Source organism: Bufo gargarizans, chromosome 5 (assembly GCF_014858855.1).
Source record: "Bufo gargarizans isolate SCDJY-AF-19 chromosome 5, ASM1485885v1, whole genome shotgun sequence".
Taxonomy (NCBI): Eukaryota; Metazoa; Chordata; class Amphibia; order Anura; family Bufonidae; genus Bufo; species Bufo gargarizans.
The window spans coordinates 1,468,358-1,488,225 of record NC_058084.1 but is presented as its reverse complement, the minus strand read 5'-3'; the positions used below and the strand labels follow the sequence as shown (position 1 = coordinate 1,488,225).

Here is a 19,868-nt window from a genome sequence, read left to right as displayed (position 1 = left end):
GTATAGAGCGGTATAGATCACCACGGGGCAGTGTATATAGTGTCAGCCAGTAACACAGACCAGTATAGAGCGGTATAGATCACCACGGGGCAGTGTATATAGTGTCAGCCAGTAACACGGACCAGTATAGAGCGGTATACATCACCACAGGGCGGTGTATATAGTGTCAGCCAGTAACACAGACCAGTATAGAGCGGTATACATCACCACGGGGCAGTGTATATAGTGTCAGCGGATAACATGGACCAGTATAGAGCGGTATAGATCACCACGGGGCAGTGTATAGTGTCAGCCAGTAACACAGACCAGTATAGAGCGGTATACATCACCACAGGGCGGTGTATATAGTGTCAGCCAGTAACACAGACCAGTATAGAGCGGTATACATCACCACGGGGCAGTGTATATAGTGTCAGCGGATAACACGGACCAGTATAGAGCGGTATACATCACCACGGGGCGGTGTATAGTGTCAGCCAGTAACACGGACCAGTATAGAGCGGTATACATCACCACGGGGCAGTGTATATAGTGTCAGCCAGTAACACTGACCAGTATAGAGCGGTATAGATCACCACGGGGCAGTGTATATTGTGTCAGCCAGTAACACAGACCAGTATAGAGCGGTATACATCACCACGGGGCAGTGTATATTGTGTCAGCGGATAACACGGACCAGTATAGAGCGGTATACATCACCACGGGGCAGTGTATAGTGTCAGCCAGTAACACGGACCAGTATAGAGCGGTATAGATCACCACGGGGCAGTGTATATAGTGTCAGCCAGTAACACAGACCAGTATAGAGCGGTATAGATCACCACGGGGCAGTGTATATAGTGTCAGCGTATAACACAGACCAGTATAGAGCGGTATAGATTACCACGGGGCAGTGTATAGTGTCAGCCAGTAACACAGACCAGTATAGAGCGGTATAGATCACCACGGGGCAGTGTATATAGTGTCAGCCAGTAACACTGACCAGTATAGAGCGGTATACATCACCACGGGGCGGTGTATAGTGTCAGCCAGTAACACGGACCAGTATAGAGCGGTATAGATCACCACGGGGCAGTGTATATAGTGTCAGCCAGTAACACAGACCAGTATAGAGCGGTATAGATCACCACGGGGCAGTGTATATAGTGTCAGCCAGTAACACTGACCAGTATAGAGCGGTATAGATCACCACGGGGCAGTGTATATAGTGTCAGCCAGTAACACAGACCAGTATAGAGCGGTATAGATCACCACGGGGCAGTGTATATAGTGTCAGCCAGTAACACAGACCAGTATAGAGCGGTATAGATCACCACGGGGCAGTGTATAGAGTGTCAGCGGATAACACGGACCAGTATAGAGCAGTATACATCACCACGGGGCAGTGTATATAGTGTCAGCCAGTAACACGGACCAGTATAGAGCGGTATACCTCACCACGGGGCAGTGTATATAGTGTCAGCGGATAACATGGACCAGTATAGAGCGGTAAACATCACCATGGGGCAGTGTATATAGTGTCAGCCAGTAACACGGACCAGTATAGAGCGGTATACATCACCACGGGGCAGTGTATATAGTGTCAGCGGATAACACAGACCAGTATAGAGCGGTATAGGTCACCACGGGGCAGTGTATATAGTGTCAGCCAGTAACACAAACCAGTATAGAGCGGTATACATCACCACGGGGCAGTGTATAGTGTCAGCCAGTAACACGGACCAGTATAGAGCGGTATACATCACCACGGGGCAGTGTATAGTGTCAGCTGATAACACAGACCAGTATAGAGCGGTATACATCACCACGGGGCAGTGTATATAGTGTCAGCGGATAGCACGGACCAGTATAGAGCGGTATACATCACCACGGGGCGGTATATAGTGTCAGCGGATAACACGGACCAGTATAGAGCGGTATACATCACCACGGGGCAGTGTATATAGTGTCAGCGGATAACACGGACCAGTATAGAGCGGTATACATCACCACGGGGCAGTGTATAGTGTCAGCCAGTAACACGGACCAGTATAGAGCGGTATACATCACCACGGGGCAGTGTATATAGTGTCAGCGGATAACATGGACCAGTATAGAGCGGTATACATCACCACGGGGCAGTGTATATAGTGTCAGCCAGTAACACAAACCAGTATAGAGCGGTATACATCACCACGGGGCAGTGTATAGTGTCAGCCAGTAACACGGACCAGTATAGAGCGGTATACATCACCACGGGGCAGTGTATAGTGTCAGCTGATAACACAGACCAGTATAGAGCGGTATACATCACCACGGGGCAGTGTATATAGTGTCAGCGGATAGCACGGACCAGTATAGAGCGGTATACATCACCACGGGGCGGTATATAGTGTCAGCGGATAACACGGACCAGTATAGAGCGGTATACATCACCACGGGGCAGTGTATAGTGTCAGCCAGTAACACGGACCAGTATAGAGCGGTATACATCACCACGGGGCAGTGTATATAGTGTCAGCCAGTAACACGGACCAGTATAGAGCGGTATACATCACCACGGGGCAGTGTATATAGTGTCAGCGGATAACATGGACCAGTATAGAGCGGTATACATCACCACGGGGCAGTGTATATAGTGTCAGCGGATAACATGGACCAGTACAGAGCGGTATACATCACCATAGGGCAGTGTATATAGTGTCAGCCAGTAACACAGACCAGTATAGAGCGGTATACATCACCACGGGGCAGTGTATATAGTGTCAGCGGATAACATGGACCAGTATAGAGCGGTATACATCACCATGGGGCAGTGTATATAGTGTCAGCCAGTAACACAGACCAGTATAGAGCGGTATACATCACCACGGGGCAGTGTATAGTGTCAGCCAGTAACACAGACCAGTATAGAGCGGTATACATCACCACGGGGCAGTGTATAGTGTCAGCCAGTAACACAGACCAGTATAGAGCGGTATACATCACCACGGGGCAGTGTATAGTGTCAGCGGATAACACGGACCAGTATAGAGCGGTATACATCACCACGGGGCAGTGTATATAGTGTCAGCGGATAGAGCGGTATAGGTACTGGATATAGGACGGTATTAATCACGATGCCTTTAGCCTTTGTCAGGCATGTAGATGGCAGCGGCAGAGAAGGGGTTAATGGAAGTAAATCTCTACGAGCTGCGGTTACTGAAGAAAAATCATTTCTCCGGAAACAAGTGAGAGACGTTGAGCGCGGTTCCTCTGCCGTGACTCATGATCCGCCAGCTCACATCTACCAGCGGTACATACAGGACATGCCCGGGTTATACCAGCGGTACATACAGGACATGCCCGGGTTATACCAGCGGTACATACAGGACATGCCCGGGTTATACCAGCGGTACCATACAGGACATGCCCGGGTGATACCAGCGGTACATACAGGACATGCCCGGGTTATACCAGTGGTACACACAGGACATGCCCGGGTTATACCAGCGGTACATACAGGACATGCCCGGGTTATACCAGCGGTACATACAGGACATGCCCGGGTTATACCAGCGGTACCATACAGGACATGCCCGGGTTATACCAGCGGTACATACAGGACATGCCCGGGTTATACCAGCGGTACATACAGGACATGCCCGGGTTATACCAGCGGTACATACAGGACATGCCCGGGTGATACCAGCGGTACATACAGGACATGCCCGGGTGATACCAGCGGTACATACAGGACATGCCCGGGTGATACCAGCGGTACATACAGGACATGCCCGGGTGATACCAGCGGTGCATACAGGACATGCCCGGGTGATACCAGCGGTACATACAGGACATGCCCGGGTGATACCAGCGGTACATACAGGACATGCCCGGGTGATACCAGCGGTACATACAGGACATGCCCGGGTGATACCAGCGGTACATACAGGACATGCCCGGGTGATACCAGCGGTACACACAGGACATGCCCGGGTGATACCAGCGGTACATACAGGACATGCCCGGGTGATACCAGCGGTACATACAGGACATGCCCGGGTTATACCAGCGGTACACACAGGACATGCCCGGGTTATACCAGCGGTACATACAGGACATGCCCGGGTTATACCAGCGGTACATATAGAAGTACATACAGGAGATACCCAGGTTATACCAGCGGTACATACAGAGGTATATCCAGCAGATGCCCGGGTTATACCAGCGGTAGATATAGAAGTACATACAGGAGATGCCCAGGTTATACCAGCGGTACATACAGAGGTATATCCAGCAGATGCCCGGGTTATACCAGCGGTACATATAGAAGTATATACAGGAGATGCCCGGGTTATACCAGCGGTACATATAGAAGTACATACAGGAGATGCCCGGGTTATACCAGCGGTACATACAGAGGTATATCCAGCAGATGCCCGGTTTATACCAGCGGTACATACAGAGGTATATCCAGCAGATGCCCGGGTTATACCAGCGGTACATATAGAAGTACATACAGGAGATGCCCGGGTTATACCAGCGGTACATACAGAGGTATATCCAGCAGATGCCCGGGTTATACCAGCGGTACATACAGAGGTATATCCAGCAGATGCCCGGGTTATACCAGCGGTACATATAGAAGTACATACAGGAGATGCCCGGGTTATACCAGCGGTACATACAGAGGTATATCCAGCAGATGCCCGGGTTATACCAGCGGTACATACAGAGGTATATCCAGCAGATGCCCGGGTTATACCAGCGGTACATATAGAAGTATATCCAGCAGATGCCCAGGCTGTAGCAGGTGATGTTGGCGGGGGGTGTCCTGGGCGTGGCAGTGTGGGGGTGGCCCACAGTCTTCCTGGCAGACTTTTAGGATGGAATGAGGAGGGACAGGTGTGACCTTGTCTCTGCGGGGACATCAGTTGTCACTTTGCACATGGGTGGTGACAGGGACAGTAACCCCCGGGCTGTTGAGTGAAAAGGAGGGGCATTAACCCTTAGTGTGTGTGTTCGCTTTCAGATTGCTGACTAGTGCTTGGCTTCTGTATTAACCCTTTGTATGCTGCATGGTCTGTGATGACAGCAAGAACTTGTAGAAAGAGGAGTTTATTTATAGGCAGGAGTAAAAATAGAGAGACCGCGAGAACTGTGGGGTGTGCCAGGGCGGTGTAGTGGGGCACAGTGCTGCAGAGATGGGTACAGTGCTGCAGTGCAGGGCACAGTGCTGCAGAGATGGGTACAGTGCTGCAGTGCAGGGCACAGTGCTGCGGAGAGGGGCACAGTGCTGCAGAGATGGGTACAGTGCTGCAGTGCAGGGCACAGTGCTGCGGAGAGGGGCACAGTGCTGCAGTGCAGGGCACAGTGCTGCAGTGCAGGGCACAGTGCTGCAGAGATGGGCACAGTGCTGCAGAGATGGGTACAGTGCTGCAGTGCAGGGCACAGTGCTGCAGAGAGGGGCACAGTGCTGCAGAGATGGGTACAGTGCTGCAGTGCAGGGTACAGTGCTGCAGAGAGGGGCACAGTGCTGCAGAGAGGGGCACAGTGCTGCAGTGCAGGGTACAGTGCTGCAGTGCAGGGTACAGTGCTGCAGAGAGGGGCACAGTGCTGCAGAGAGGGGCACAGTGCTGCAGAGATGGGTACAGAGCAGAGGGCACACCGTGGGTACAGAGCAGAGGGCACACCGTGGGTACAGAGCAGAGGGCAGACTGTGGGTACAGAGCAGAGGGCACACCGTGGGTACAGAGCAGAGGGCAGACTGTGGGTACAGAGCAGAGGGCAGACTGTGGGTACAGAGCAGAGGGGGCGGTGCCGCAGCGCGCCTCCCGGGGGCGGGCTCTCAGTGTGGGGGCGGGGTCTCCCGGCAGCTGCGGCGGCGGGCGGAGAGCCGGGAGCAGAGCCGCAGTCTCCGGCCATGCAGCCGTCCGGCCCCGGCCTCTTCCCGGCGCTGGTGCTGGCGGGGCACGTCGTCACCATGCTGGTGGTCTGGCACTGGAGGCGGAGGCACCGGGCGCTGCAGGAGGGTAAGCCGGGGAGGTGTGTCTGAGGGTGGAGGCTCGGGTAACCCCCTCACTGCCGGAGCCGCTCTCCGGCTGCAGCCGCCCGCACTGACTCATCCCGGGGATGGCGGCGGGAGAGGGGGAGGGCTGCGGCTGCGGCGGGGGCTCCGGTCTGAGGCGGCGGAGTCCGGTGCGGGGCCGCCGGGGGCAGAGGGGCTGCAGCCAGGAAGGGGTTACACGGACAAGGGGCGGGGCCTGGCAGACATAAACAGTAGCATGTGTCTCTGGCCGTAACCGTGACGTCACACGTGTCACATTGTAAGCTGGGGAGCGGTGACGTCACACGTGTCACCTTGTATCATACAGACAGAGCGGTGACGTCACATTGTATCATACAGACAGAGCGGTGACGTCACACGTGTCACATTGTATCATACAGACAGTGCGGTGACGTCACACGTGTCACATTGTATCATACAGACAGCGCGGTGACGTCACATGTGTCACCTTGTATCATACAGACAGTGCGGTGACGTCACACGTGTCACATTGTATCATACAGACAGTGTGGTGACGTCACACGTCACCTTGTATCATACAGACAGTGCGGTGACGTCACATGTGTCACCTCGTATCATACAGACAGCGCGGTGACGTCACACGTGTCACATTGTATCATACAGACAGCGCGGTGACGTCACACGTGTCACATTGTAAGCTGGGGAGCGGTGACGTCACACGTGTCACCTTGTATCATACAGACAGAGCGGTGACGTCACATTGTATCATACAGACAGCGCGGTGACGTCACACGTGTCACATTGTATCATACAGACAGCGCGGTGACGTCACACGTGTCACATTGTATCATACAGACAGTGTGGTGACGTCACACGTCACCTTGTATCATTCAGACAGCGCGGTGACGTCACACGTGTCACATTGTATCATACAGACAGCGCGGTGACGTCACACGTGTCACATTGTATCATACAGACAGCGCGGTGACGTCACACGTGTCACATTGTATCATTCAGACAGCGCGGTGACGTCACATGTGTCACCTCGTATCATACAGACAGTGCGGTGACGTCACATGTCACCTCGTATCATACAGACAGTGTGGTGACGTCACACGTGTCACATTGTATCATACAGACAGCGCGGTGACGTCACATGTGTCACCTCGTATCATACAGACAGCGCGGTGACGTCACACGTGTCACATTGTATCATACAGACAGCGCGGTGACGTCACACGTGTCACATTGTATCATACAGACAGCGCGGTGACGTCACACGTGTCACATTGTATCATACAGACAGTGCGGTGACGTCACATGTCACCTCGTATCATACAGACAGCGCGGTGACGTCACATGTGTCACCTCGTATCATACAGACAGTGTGGTGACGTCACATGTGTCACCTCGTATCATACAGACAGTGCGGTGACGTCACACGTGTCACATTGTATCATACAGACAGCGCGGTGACGTCACACGTGTCACCTCGTATCATACAGACAGTGCGGTGACGTCACACGTGTCACATTGTATCATTCAGACAGCGCGGTGACGTCACATGTCACCTCGTATCATACAGACAGTGCGGTGACGTCACATGTCACCTCGTATCATACAGACAGTGCGGTGACGTCACACGTGTCACATTGTATCATACAGACAGTGCGGTGACGTCACACGTGTCACCGTGTATCATACAGACAGCGCGGTGACGTCACATGTCACCTTGTATCATACAGACAGTGCGGTGACGTCACATGTCACCTTGTATCATACAGACAGTGCGGTGACGTCACACGTGTCACATTGTATCATACAGACAGTGCGGTGACGTCACATGTGTCACCTCGTATCATACAGACAGTGCGGTGACGTCACCTCGTATCATACAGACAGTGCGGTGACGTCACATGTGTCACCTCGTATCATACAGACAGCGCGGTGACGTCACTTGTGTCACCTCGTATCATACAGACAGCGCGGTGACGTCACACGTGTCACATTGTATCATACAGACAGCGCGGTGACGTCACATGTGTCACCTCGTATCATACAGACAGTGCGGTGACGTCACACGTGTCACCTCGTATCATACAGACAGCGCGGTGACGTCACACGTGTCACCTCGTATCATACAGACAGTGCGGTGACGTCACACGTGTCACCTTGTATCATACAGACAGCGCGGTGACGTCACCTTGTATCATACAGACAGTGCGGTGACGTCACACATGTCACATTGTATCATACAGACAGTGCGGTGACGTCACATGTGTCACATCGTATCATACAGACAGCGCGGTGACGTCACACGTGTCACATTGTATCATACAGACAGCGCGGTGACGTCACATGTGTCACATTGTATCATTCAGACAGCGCGGTGACGTCACATGTGTCACCTCGTATCATACAGACAGCGCGGTGACGTCACATGTGTCACCTCGTATCATACAGACAGTGCGGTGACGTCACACGTGTCACATTGTATCATACAGACAGCGCGGTGACGTCACACGTGTCACCTCGTATCATACAGACAGTGCGGTGACGTCACACGTGTCACCTTGTATCATACAGACAGCGCGGTGACGTCACCTTGTATCATACAGACAGTGCGGTGACGTCACACATGTCACATTGTATCATACAGACAGTGCGGTGACGTCACATGTCACCTCGTATCATACAGACAGTGCGGTGACGTCACATGTCACCTTGTATCATACAGACAGTGCGGTGACGTCACACGTGTCACATTGTATCATTCAGACAGCGCGGTGACGTCACATGTCACCTCGTATCATACAGACAGCGCGGTGACGTCACATGTGTCACCTCGTATCATACAGACAGTGCGGTGACGTCACATGTGTCACATTGTATCATACAGACAGCGCGGTGACGTCACACATGTCACCTCGTATCATACAGACAGTGCGGTGACGTCACACGTGTCACCTTGTATCATACAGACAGTGCGGTGACGTCACACGTGTCACCTTGTATCATACAGACAGTGCGGTGACGTCACATGTGTCACCTTGTATCATACAGACAGCGCGGTGACGTCACCTTGTATCATACAGACAGTGCGGTGACGTCACACATGTCACATTGTATCATACAGACAGTGCGGTGACGTCACATGTGTCACCTCGTATCATACAGACAGTGCGGTGACGTCACACGTGTCACCTTGTATCATACAGACAGTGCGGTGACGTCACACGTGTCACCTTGTATCATACAGACAGTGCGGTGACGTCACACGTGTCACCTTGTATCATACAGACAGTGCGGTGACGTCACACGTGTCACATTGTATCATACAGACAGTGCGGTGACGTCACACGTGTCACATTGTATCATACAGACAGTGCGGTGACGTCACACATGTCGCATTGTATCATACAGACAGTGCGGTGACGTCACACGTGTCACCTCGTATCATACAGACAGCGCGGTGACGTCACACGTGTCACATTGTATTATACAGACAGTGCGGTGACGTCACATGTGTCACATTGTATCATACAGACAGCGCGGTGACGTCACACGTGTCACCTTGTATCATACAGACAGTGTGGTGACGTCACATGTCACCTCGTATCATACAGACAGTGTGGTGACGTCACATGTGTCACATTGTATCATACAGACAGTGCGGTGACGTCACACGTGTCACCTCGTATCATACAGACAGCGCGGTGACGTCACACGTGTCACATTGTATCATACAGACAGTGCGGTGACGTCACACATGTCACATTGTATCATACAGACAGCGCGGTGATGTCACACGTGTCACCGTGTATCATACAGACAGTGCGGTGACGTCACACATGTCGCATTGTATCATACAGACAGTGCGGTGACGTCACACATGTCACCTTGTATCATACAGACAGCGCGGTGACGTCACATGTGTCACATTGTATTATACAGACAGTGCGGTGACGTCACATGTGTCACCTTGTATCATACAGACAGCGCGGTGACGTCACACGTGTCACATTGTATCATACAGAGCGCGGTGACGTCACACGTGTCACATTGTATCATACAGACAGCGCGGTGACGTCACACGTGTCACATTGTATCATACAGACAGTGCGGTGACGTCACCTTGTATCATACAGACAGTGCGGTGACGTCACCTTGTATCATACAGACAGTGCGGTGACGTCACTTTGTATCATACAGACAGTGCGGTGATGTCACTTTGTATCATACAGACAGTGCGGTGATGTCACTTTGTATCATACAGACAGTGCGGTGACGTCACCTTGTATCATACAGACAGTGCGGTGACGTCACTTTGTATCATACAGACAGTGCGGTGATGTCACACGTGTCACCTTGTATCATACAGACAGTGCGGTGATGTCACACGTGTCACCTTGTATCATACAGACAGTGCGGTGATGTCACACGTGTCACCTTGTATCATACAGACAGTGCGGTGACGTCACATTGTATCATACAGACAGTGCGGTGATGTCACACGTGTCACCTTGTATCATACAGACAGTGCGGCGTGCGGTGATGTCACACGTGTCACCTTGTATCATACACAGTGCGGTGACGTCACACGTGTCACCTTGTATCATACAGACAGTGCGGCGTGCGGTGATGTCACACGTGTCACCTTGTATCATACAGACAGTGCGGTGATGTCACACGTGTCACCTTGTATCATACAGACAGTGCGGTGATGTCACACGTGTCACCTTGTATCATACAGACAGTGCGGTGATGTCACACGTGTCACCTTGTATCATACAGACAGTGCGGTGACGTCACACGTGTCACCTTGTATCATACAGACAGCGCGGTGACGTCACATTGTATCATACAGACAGCGCGGTGACGTCACACGTGTCACATTGTATCATACAGACAGCGCGGTGACGTCACACGTGTCACATTGTATCATACAGACAGCGCGGTGACGTCACACGTGTCACATTGTATTGTTTCCTGAGAGGGGATCCGTTTAGTTGGTTGCTATGGGTGACGCCACGCAGCGTGTGGTCTCTGTGGCGCCCCCTGCCTGGTGTCCACGTTCCTGTAGCCGTTGTAGATATCGCTTTGTGCTGTGATATGTAAATGAGGGGGAGTCAGTCAGTCACTGGCGGTGTATATAAACAGACTGATGGCTCCTCGCCAGTTGACGGGAAAGGCTGTGACTGGAGCGGCGTGTCCTCGGCGTCCCGGAGACGTCTCGGTGGTTGTCATGTGGAGGTGACAGGTGTGCGCCTCGACCGTCGCCGTCTCTCCTTTGTCAAGGTCACAGCTACAGAGCGCCAGCAGAAGGGCGGTGCCCCCCCCCCCAGCAAGGAAATACTACCCCCCCCCGCCCCCCCCAGGACCAGCCGCACCCTAATGTGGCCTCACATTACATTTATACACCGTCCTCCGGCCTCACACTACAGTCATACACCGGCCTCACATTACAGTCATACACCGTCCTCCGGCCTCACACTACATTCATACACCGTCCTCCGGCCTCACACTACATTCATACACCGTCCTCCGGCCTCACACTACAGTCATACACCGGCCTCACATTACATTCATACACCGTCCTCCGGCCTCACATTACAGTCATACACCGGCCTCCGGCCTCACACTACATTCATACACTGTCCTCCGGCCTCACACTACAGTCATACACCGGCCTCACATTACAGTCATACACCGTCCTCCGGCCTCACACTACAGTCATACACCGGCCTCACATTACAGTCATACACCGTCCTCCGGCCTCACACTACATTCATACACCGTCCTCCGGCCTCACACTACATTCATACACCGTCCTCCGGCCTCACACTACAGTCATACACCGGCCTCACATTACATTCATACACCGTCCTCCGGCCTCACATTACAGTCATACACCGGCCTCCGGCCTCACACTACATTCATACACTGTCCTCCGGCCTCACACTACAGTCATACACCGGCCTCACATTACAGTCATACACCGTGCTCCGGCCTCACACTACATTCATACACCGTCCTCCGGCCTCACATTACAGTCATACACCGGCCTCCGGCCTCACACTACATTCATACACTGTCCTCCGGCCTCACACTACAGTCATACACCGGCCTCACATTACAGTCATACACCGTGCTCCGGCCTCACACTACATTCATACACCGTCCTCCGGCCTCACATTACAGTCATACTCCGGCCTCACACTACATTCATACACTGTCCTCCGGCCTCACACTACAGTCATACACCGGCCTCACATTACAGTCATACACCGGCCTCCGGCCTCACATTACAGTCATACACCGTCCTCCGGCCTCACATTACAGTCATACACCGGCCTCCGGCCTCACACTACATTCATACACTGTCCTCCGGCCTCACACTACAGTCATACACCGGCCTCACATTACAGTCATACACCGTGCTCCGGCCTCACACTACATTCATACACCGTCCTCCGGCCTCACATTACAGTCATACTCCGGCCTCACACTACATTCATACACTGTCCTCCGGCCTCACACTACAGTCATACACCGGCCTCACATTACAGTCATACACCGGCCTCCGGCCTCACATTACAGTCATACACCGTCCTCCGGCCTCACATTACAGTCATACACCGTCCTCCGGCCTCACACTACATTCATACACCGTCCTCCGGCCTCACATTACATTCATACACCGACCTCCGGCCTCACACTACATTCATACACCGTCCTCACATTACATTCATACACCGTCCTCACACTACATTCATACACCGTCCTCCAGCCTCACACTACATTCATACACCGTCCTCCGGCCTCACACTACATTCATACACCGTCCTCCGGCCTCACACTACAGTCATACACCGTCCTCCGGCCTCACATTACATTCATACACCGTCCTCCGGCCTCACATTACATTCATACACCGGCCTCACATTACATTCATACACCGGCCTCACATTACATTCATACACCGTCCTCCGGCCTAACATTACATTCATACACCGTCCTCCGGCCTCACATTACATTCATACACCGGCCTCACATTACATTCATACACCGTCCTCCGGCCTCACATTACAGTCATACACCGTCCTCCGGCCTCACATTACATTCATACACCGGCCTCCGGCCTCACATTACATTCATACACCGGCCTCACATTACAGTCATACACCGTCCTCCGGCCTCACATTACATTCATACACCGTCCTCCGGCCTCACATTACATTCATACACCGTCCTCCGGCCTCACATTACATTCATACACCAGCCTCACATTACAGTCATACACCGTCCTCCGGCCTCACATTACAGTCATACACCGTCCTCCGGCCTCACATTACATTCATACACCGTCCTCCGGCCTCACATTACATTCATACACCGTCCTCCGGCCTCACATTACATTCATACACCAGCCTCACATTACAGTCATACACCGTCCTCCGGCCTCACATTACATTCATACACCGTCCTCCGGCCTCACATTACATTCATACACCGGCCTCACATTACATTCATACACCGTCCTCCGGCCTCACACTACAGTCATACACCGGCCTCACATTACATTCATACACCGTCCTCCGGCCTCACATTACATTCATACACCGTCCTCCGGCCTAACATTACATTCATACACCGTCCTCCGGCCTAACATTACATTCATACACCGGCCTCACATTACATTCATACACCGTCCTCCGGCCTCACACTACAGTCATACACCGGCCTCACATTACATTCATACACCGTCCTCCGGCCTCACATTACATTCATACACCGTCCTCCGGCCTAACATTACATTCATACACCGTCCTCCGGCCTAACATTACATTCATACACCGGCCTCACATTACATTCATACACCGTCCTCCGGCCTCACACTACAGTCATACACCGTCCTCCGGCCTCACATTACATTCATACACCGTCCTCCGGCCTCACATTACATTCATACACCGTCCTCCGGCCTCACATTACATTCATACACCGGCCTCACATTACATTCATACACCGTCCTCCGGCCTCACACTACAGTCATACACCGGCCTCACATTACATTCATACACCGTCCTCCGGCCTCACATTACATTCATACACCGTCCTCCGGCCTAACATTACATTCATACACCGGCCTCATTACTCCCTATGCAGAGTATTCTGCAGCGCTCATCACTTACCTGTGACAGGTGTGCATGCCTGCGCTCACTCCACTCTGCTGCATGCACGTGTGCCCGTGTAGCTGCTGTGGGGCCCCTGTGTCGGTGCGTTATGTGTATGGTAGAAATGAGATATGTGGGGCGCAGTGAACCTCCAGATCGGGCGCCAGGACCCCATTTGCCCTCTCGACGTCCTCGTAAGATGAATTTTGCGGAAATTTCCTGACTGTTTTGGTGCTTACCCCCCCCCCCCCCCCGTCCGCTGCGGACTCTCATCATCCACCCCTCTGTCCTGCAGGTTTTGTCCTCTTTGGGGTTTCTCCTTGTCTGTGGCTATAATCAGCAGTCGTTGTTCTGCATCTGCTGCTGTCAGTGAAGGGTTAATTTTGGCGCTGCCGCCATTTACAGGAAGAGGCTAGCCCCCGGAGCCGCCGGTTTTGGCAGCTTTTATGTCCAGCTGCTACTGATAAGAACTTTTTATTGCTACAATGTATCAGCAGAAATGTCTGCCCCGCCCCCATCAGATTCCCAGAATTCCCGGCCCGAGCTGCGGCTTTTAGGAGGTTGATGTGATGTGTGGCGCCAGCAGTGCTGTGCCCAGGGGGCAGGAGCCGCAAGCGAAGTCGCCAACGTACCCAGAGTTTCTGCTCCGCGGTTGTGCGCCATATCAATCTTGGCGCTTTATTACTGTCTATATGAGAGGCTGTAATAGTCTTATAATCTACAGCGTCAGTGTATGAGAGGCTGTAATAGCCTTATAATCTACAGCGTCAGTGTATGAGAGGCTGTAATAGCCTTATAATCTACAGCGTCAGTGTATGAGAGGCTGTAATAGCCTTATAATCTACAGCGTCAGTGTATGAGAGGCTGTAATAGCCTTATAATCTACAGCGTCAGTGTATGAGAGGCTGTAATAGCCTTATAATCTACAGCGTCAGTGTATGAGAGGCTGTAATAGCCTTCTAATCTACAGCGTCAGTGTATGAGAGGCTGTAATAGCCTTATAGTCTACAGCGTCAGTGTATGAAGAGGCTGTAATAGCCTTCTAATCTACAGCGTCAGTGTATGAGAGGCTGTAATAGCCTTATAATCTACAGTGTCAGTGTATGAGAGGCTGTAATAGCCTTATAATCTACAGCGTCAGTGTATGAGAGGCTGTAATAGCCTTATAATCTACAGTGTCAGTGTATGAAGAGGCTGTAATAGCCTTATAATCTACAGTGTCAGTGTATGAAGAGGCTGTAATAGCCTTCTAATCTACAGCGTCAGTGTATGAAGAGGGTGTAATAGTCTTATAATCTACAGCGTCAGGGTATGAAGAGGCTGTAATAGCTTTATAATCTACAGTGTCAGTGTATGAGAGGCTGTAATAGCCTTATAATCTACAGCGTCAGTGTATGAGAGGCTGTAATAGCCTTATAATCTACAGTGTCAGTGTATGAGAGGCTGTAATAGCCTTATAATCTACAGCGTCAGTGTATGAGAGGCTGTAATAGCCTTATAATCTACAGTGTCAGTGTATGAAGAGGCTGTAATAGCCTTCTAATCTACAGCGTCAGTGTATGAAGAGGGTGTAATAGTCTTATAATCTACAGCGTCAGGGTATGAAGAGGCTGTAATAGCTTTATAATCTACAGCGTCAGTGTATGAAGAGGGTGTAATAGTCTTATAATCTACAGTGTCAGTGTATGAGAGGCTGTAATAGCTTTATAATCTACAGCGTCAGTGTATGAAGAGGCTGTAATAGTCTTATAATCTACAGCGTCTGTGTATGAAGAGGCTGTAATAGCCTTATAATCTACAGTGTCAGTGTATGAGAGGCTGTAATAGCTTTATAATCTACAGCGTCAATGTATGAAGAGGGTGTAATAGTCTTATAATCTACAGCGTCAGGGTATGAAGAGGCTGTAATAGTCTTATAATCTACAGCGTCTGTGTATGAAGAGGCTGTAATAGTCTTATAATCTACAGCGTCTGTGTATGAAGAGGCTGTAATAGTCTTATAATCTACAGCGTCAGTGTATGAAGCTCCACGTGATTCACGGACTGCGCGGTTCCGTGTGATGTGTACGGTTGTGTAGTAACCCGGGCAACACTAAACACCCAGAGGAGGGGGAAGCCCCGGAGCGGCGGGCGGGGGGTTTCCTTCATCTCTATGGAAATTGTGCTCAACCAACAAAGTGACAGTCATCACCGCAGACACAGCGGCCGGGGCGTCCAGATTATAACGAGGAGTATAATGTACGGGAGGAGACAGTCAGTAATATAATGTACGGGAGGAGACAGTCAGTAATATAATGTACAGGAGGAGACAGTCAGTAATATAATGTACGGGAGGAGACAGTCAGTAATATAATGTACAGGAGGAGACAGTCAGTAATATAATGTACGGGAGGAGACAGTCAGTAATATAATGTACAGGAGGAGACAGTCAGTAATATAATGTACGGGAGGAGACAGTCAGTAATATAATGTACAGGAGGAGACAGTAATATAATGTACGGGAGGAGACAGTCCAGTAATATAATGTACAGGAGGAGACAGTCAGTAATATAATGTACGGGAGGAGACAGTCAGTAATATAATGTACAGGAGGAGACAGTCAGTAATATAATGTACGGGAGGAGACAGTCAGTAATATAATGTACAGGAGGAGACAGTCAGTAATATAATGTACGGGAGGAGACAGTCAGTAAAATAATGTACAAGAAGAGACAGTCAGTAATATAATGTACGGGAGGAGACAGTCAGTAAAATAATGTACAAGAAGAGACAGTCAGTAATATAATGTACAGGAGGAGACAGTCAGTAATATAATGTACGGGAGGAGACAGTCAGTAATATAACGTACGGGAGGAGACAGTCAGTAAAATAATGTACAAGAAGAGACAGTCAGTAATATAATGTACAGGAGGAGACAGTCAGTAATATAACGTACGGGAGGAGACAGTCAGTAATATAACGTATGGGAGGAGACAGTCAGTAATATAACGTATGGGAGGAGACAGTCAGTAATATAACGTACGGGAGGAGACAGTCAGTAATATAATGTACGGGAGGAGACAGTCAGTAATATAATGTACGGGAGGAGACAGTCAGTAATATAACGTACGGGAGGAGACAGTCAGTAATATAATGTACGGGAGGAGACAGTCAGTAATATAATGTACGGGAGGAGACAGTCAGTAATATAATGTACGGGAGGAGACAGTCAGTAATATAATGTACGGGAGGAGACAGTCAGTAATATAATGTACGGGAGGAGACAGTCAGTAATATAATGTACGGGAGGAGACAGTCAGTAATATAACGTACGGGAGGAGACATTGTGTATCACTGGAGTCTGTCGGGGGGCGCAGGGCCAGTGACATGCTGTGGTGTCGGGGTCCCAGTGTGTACTTCGGGGGGCACCGCAGTGTGGGCTCTGCTGTGCCGCGGTCCGGGGGCGTCCCTCTGTTTTCGGGGACACACTGGCACTTCTACATTGCAGATTCAGAGATGTAGGGGGAGGGGGTCCGTGCCGGGATCGGTGTGGGAGGTTGTTAACTCTGTAGGTGCCAGAAGACGCAGGAATCTGCTCACATTTCATGGTCCGTTAGGAACACTGGGGGTCTGACAATGAGAGAACCCCCCAAATCCATCCTGTCCCCTGTGGTACTGTATACAGGAGGAGCGGTGCTGTGCGCTGTCCGTGTATACAGGAGGAGCGGTGCTGTGCGGTGTCCGTGTATACAGGTGGAGCGGTGCTGTGCGGTGTCCGTGTATACAGGTGGAGCGGTGCTGTGCGGTGTCCGTATATACAGGAGGAGCGGTGCTGTGCGCTGTCCGTGTATACAGGAGGAGCGGTGCTGTGCGGTGTCCGTGTATACAGGTGGAGCGGTGCTGTGCGGTGTCCGTGTATACAGGAGCGGTGCTGTGCGCTGTCCGTGTATACAGGAGGAGCGGTGCTGTGCGGTGTCCGTGTATACAGGAGGAGCGGTGCTGTGCGGTGTCCGTGTATACAGGTGGAGCGGTGCTGTGCGGTGTCCGTGTATACAGGAGCGGTGCTGTGCGCTGTCCGTGTATACAGGAGGAGCGGTGCTGTGCGGTGTCCGTGTATACAGGAGCGGTGCTGTGCGCTGTCCGTGTATACAGGAGGACGGTGCTGTGCGGTGTCCGTGTATACAGGTGGAGCGGTGCTGTGCGGTGTCCGTGTATACAGGAGCGGTGCTGTGCGCTGTCCGTGTATACAGGAGGAGCGGTGCTGTGCGGTGTCCGTGTATACAGGAGCGGTGCTGTGCGCTGTCCGTGTATACAGGAGGAGCGGTGCTGTGCGGTGTCCGTGTATACAGGTGGAGCGGTGCTGTGCGGTGTCCGTGTATACAGGTGGAGCGGTGCTGTGCGGTGTCCGTGTATACAGGAGGAGCGGTGCTGTGCGGTGTCCGTGTATACAGGTGGAGCGGTGCTGTGCGGTGTCCGTGTATACAGGTGGAGCGGTGCTGTGCGGTGTCCGTATATACAGGAGGAGCGGTGCTGTGCGGTGTCCGTGTATACAGGTGGAGCGGTGCTGTGCGTGTATACAGGAGGAGCGGTGCTGTGCGGTGTCCGTGTATACAGGAGGAGCGGTGCTGTGCGGTGTCCGTGTATACAGGTGGAGCGGTGCTGTGCGTGTATACAGGAGGAGCGGTGCTGTGCGGTGCCCGTGTATACAGGAGGAGCGGTGTTGTGCGGTGTCCGTGTATACAGGAGGAGCGGTGCTGTGTCCGTGTATACAGGAGGAGCGGTGCTGTGCGCTGTCCATGTATACAGGAGCAGTGCTGTGCACTGTCCGTGTATACAGGAGGAGCGGTGCTGTGCGCTGTCCGTGTATACAGGAGGAGCGGTGCTGTGCGCTGTCCATGTATACAGGAGGAGCAGTGCTGTGCACTGTCCGTGTATACAGGAGGAGCGGTGCTGTGCTGTGTCCGTGTGTACAGGAAGAGCGGTGTTGTGCGCTGTCCGTGTGTACAGGTGGAGCGGTGCTGTGCGCTGTCCGTGTATACAGGTGGAGCGGTGCTGTGCGCTGTCCGTGTATACAGGTGGAGCAGTGCTGTGCGCTGTCCGTGTATACAGGTGGAGCGGTGCTGTGCACTGTCCGTGTATACAGGAGGAGCGGTGCTGTGTCCGTGTGTACAGGAAGAGCGGTGCTGTGCGCTGTCCGTGTATACAGGTGGAGCGGTGCTGTGCGCTGTCCGTGTATACAGGAGGAGCGGTGCTGTGCTGTGTCCGTGTGTACAGGAAGAGCGGTGCTGTGCGCTGTCCGTGTGTACAGGTGGAGCAGTGCTGTGCGCTGTCCGTGTATACAGGTGGAGCGGTGCTGTGCACTGTCCGTGTATACAGGAGGAGCGGTGCTGTGTCCGTGTGTACAGGAAGAGCGGTGCTGTGCGCTGTCCGTGTGTACAGGTGGAGCGGTGCTGTGCGCTGTCCGTGTGTACAGGTGGAGCGGTGCTGTGCGCTGTCCGTGTGTACAGGAGGAACGGTGCTGTGCGCTGTCCGTGTATACAGGTGGAGCGGTGCTGTGCGCTGTCCGTGTATACAGGTGGAGCGGTGCTGTGCGCTGTCCGTGTATACAGGTGGAGCGGTGCTGTGCGCTGTCCGTGTATACAGGTGGAGCGGTGCTGTGCGCTGTCGTGTATACAGGTGGAGCGGTGCTGTGCGCTGTCCGTGTGTACAGGAGGAGCGGGTGC

General features: G+C 52.2%; 1 protein-coding gene across 15 annotated transcripts in view; it reads left to right on the top strand.

The window, feature by feature from the left end:
- Positions 1-19,868, top strand: part of PLEC (plectin) — a 235,977-nt gene that overhangs the window by 110,145 nt on the left and 105,964 nt on the right. For 2 of the 15 annotated variants that reach the window (XM_044294607.1, XM_044294604.1), the window contains exon 1: positions 5,837-5,993. The exons of the other annotated variants lie outside the window; for them this stretch is intronic. In XM_044294607.1, coding sequence (XP_044150542.1) covers positions 5,885-5,993 — 109 coding nt within the window. In that variant the 5' untranslated portion in view covers positions 5,837-5,884. Of the gene's footprint in view, positions 1-5,836; positions 5,994-19,868 lie in introns of those variants that run through there. 15 annotated transcript variants of the gene reach the window in all.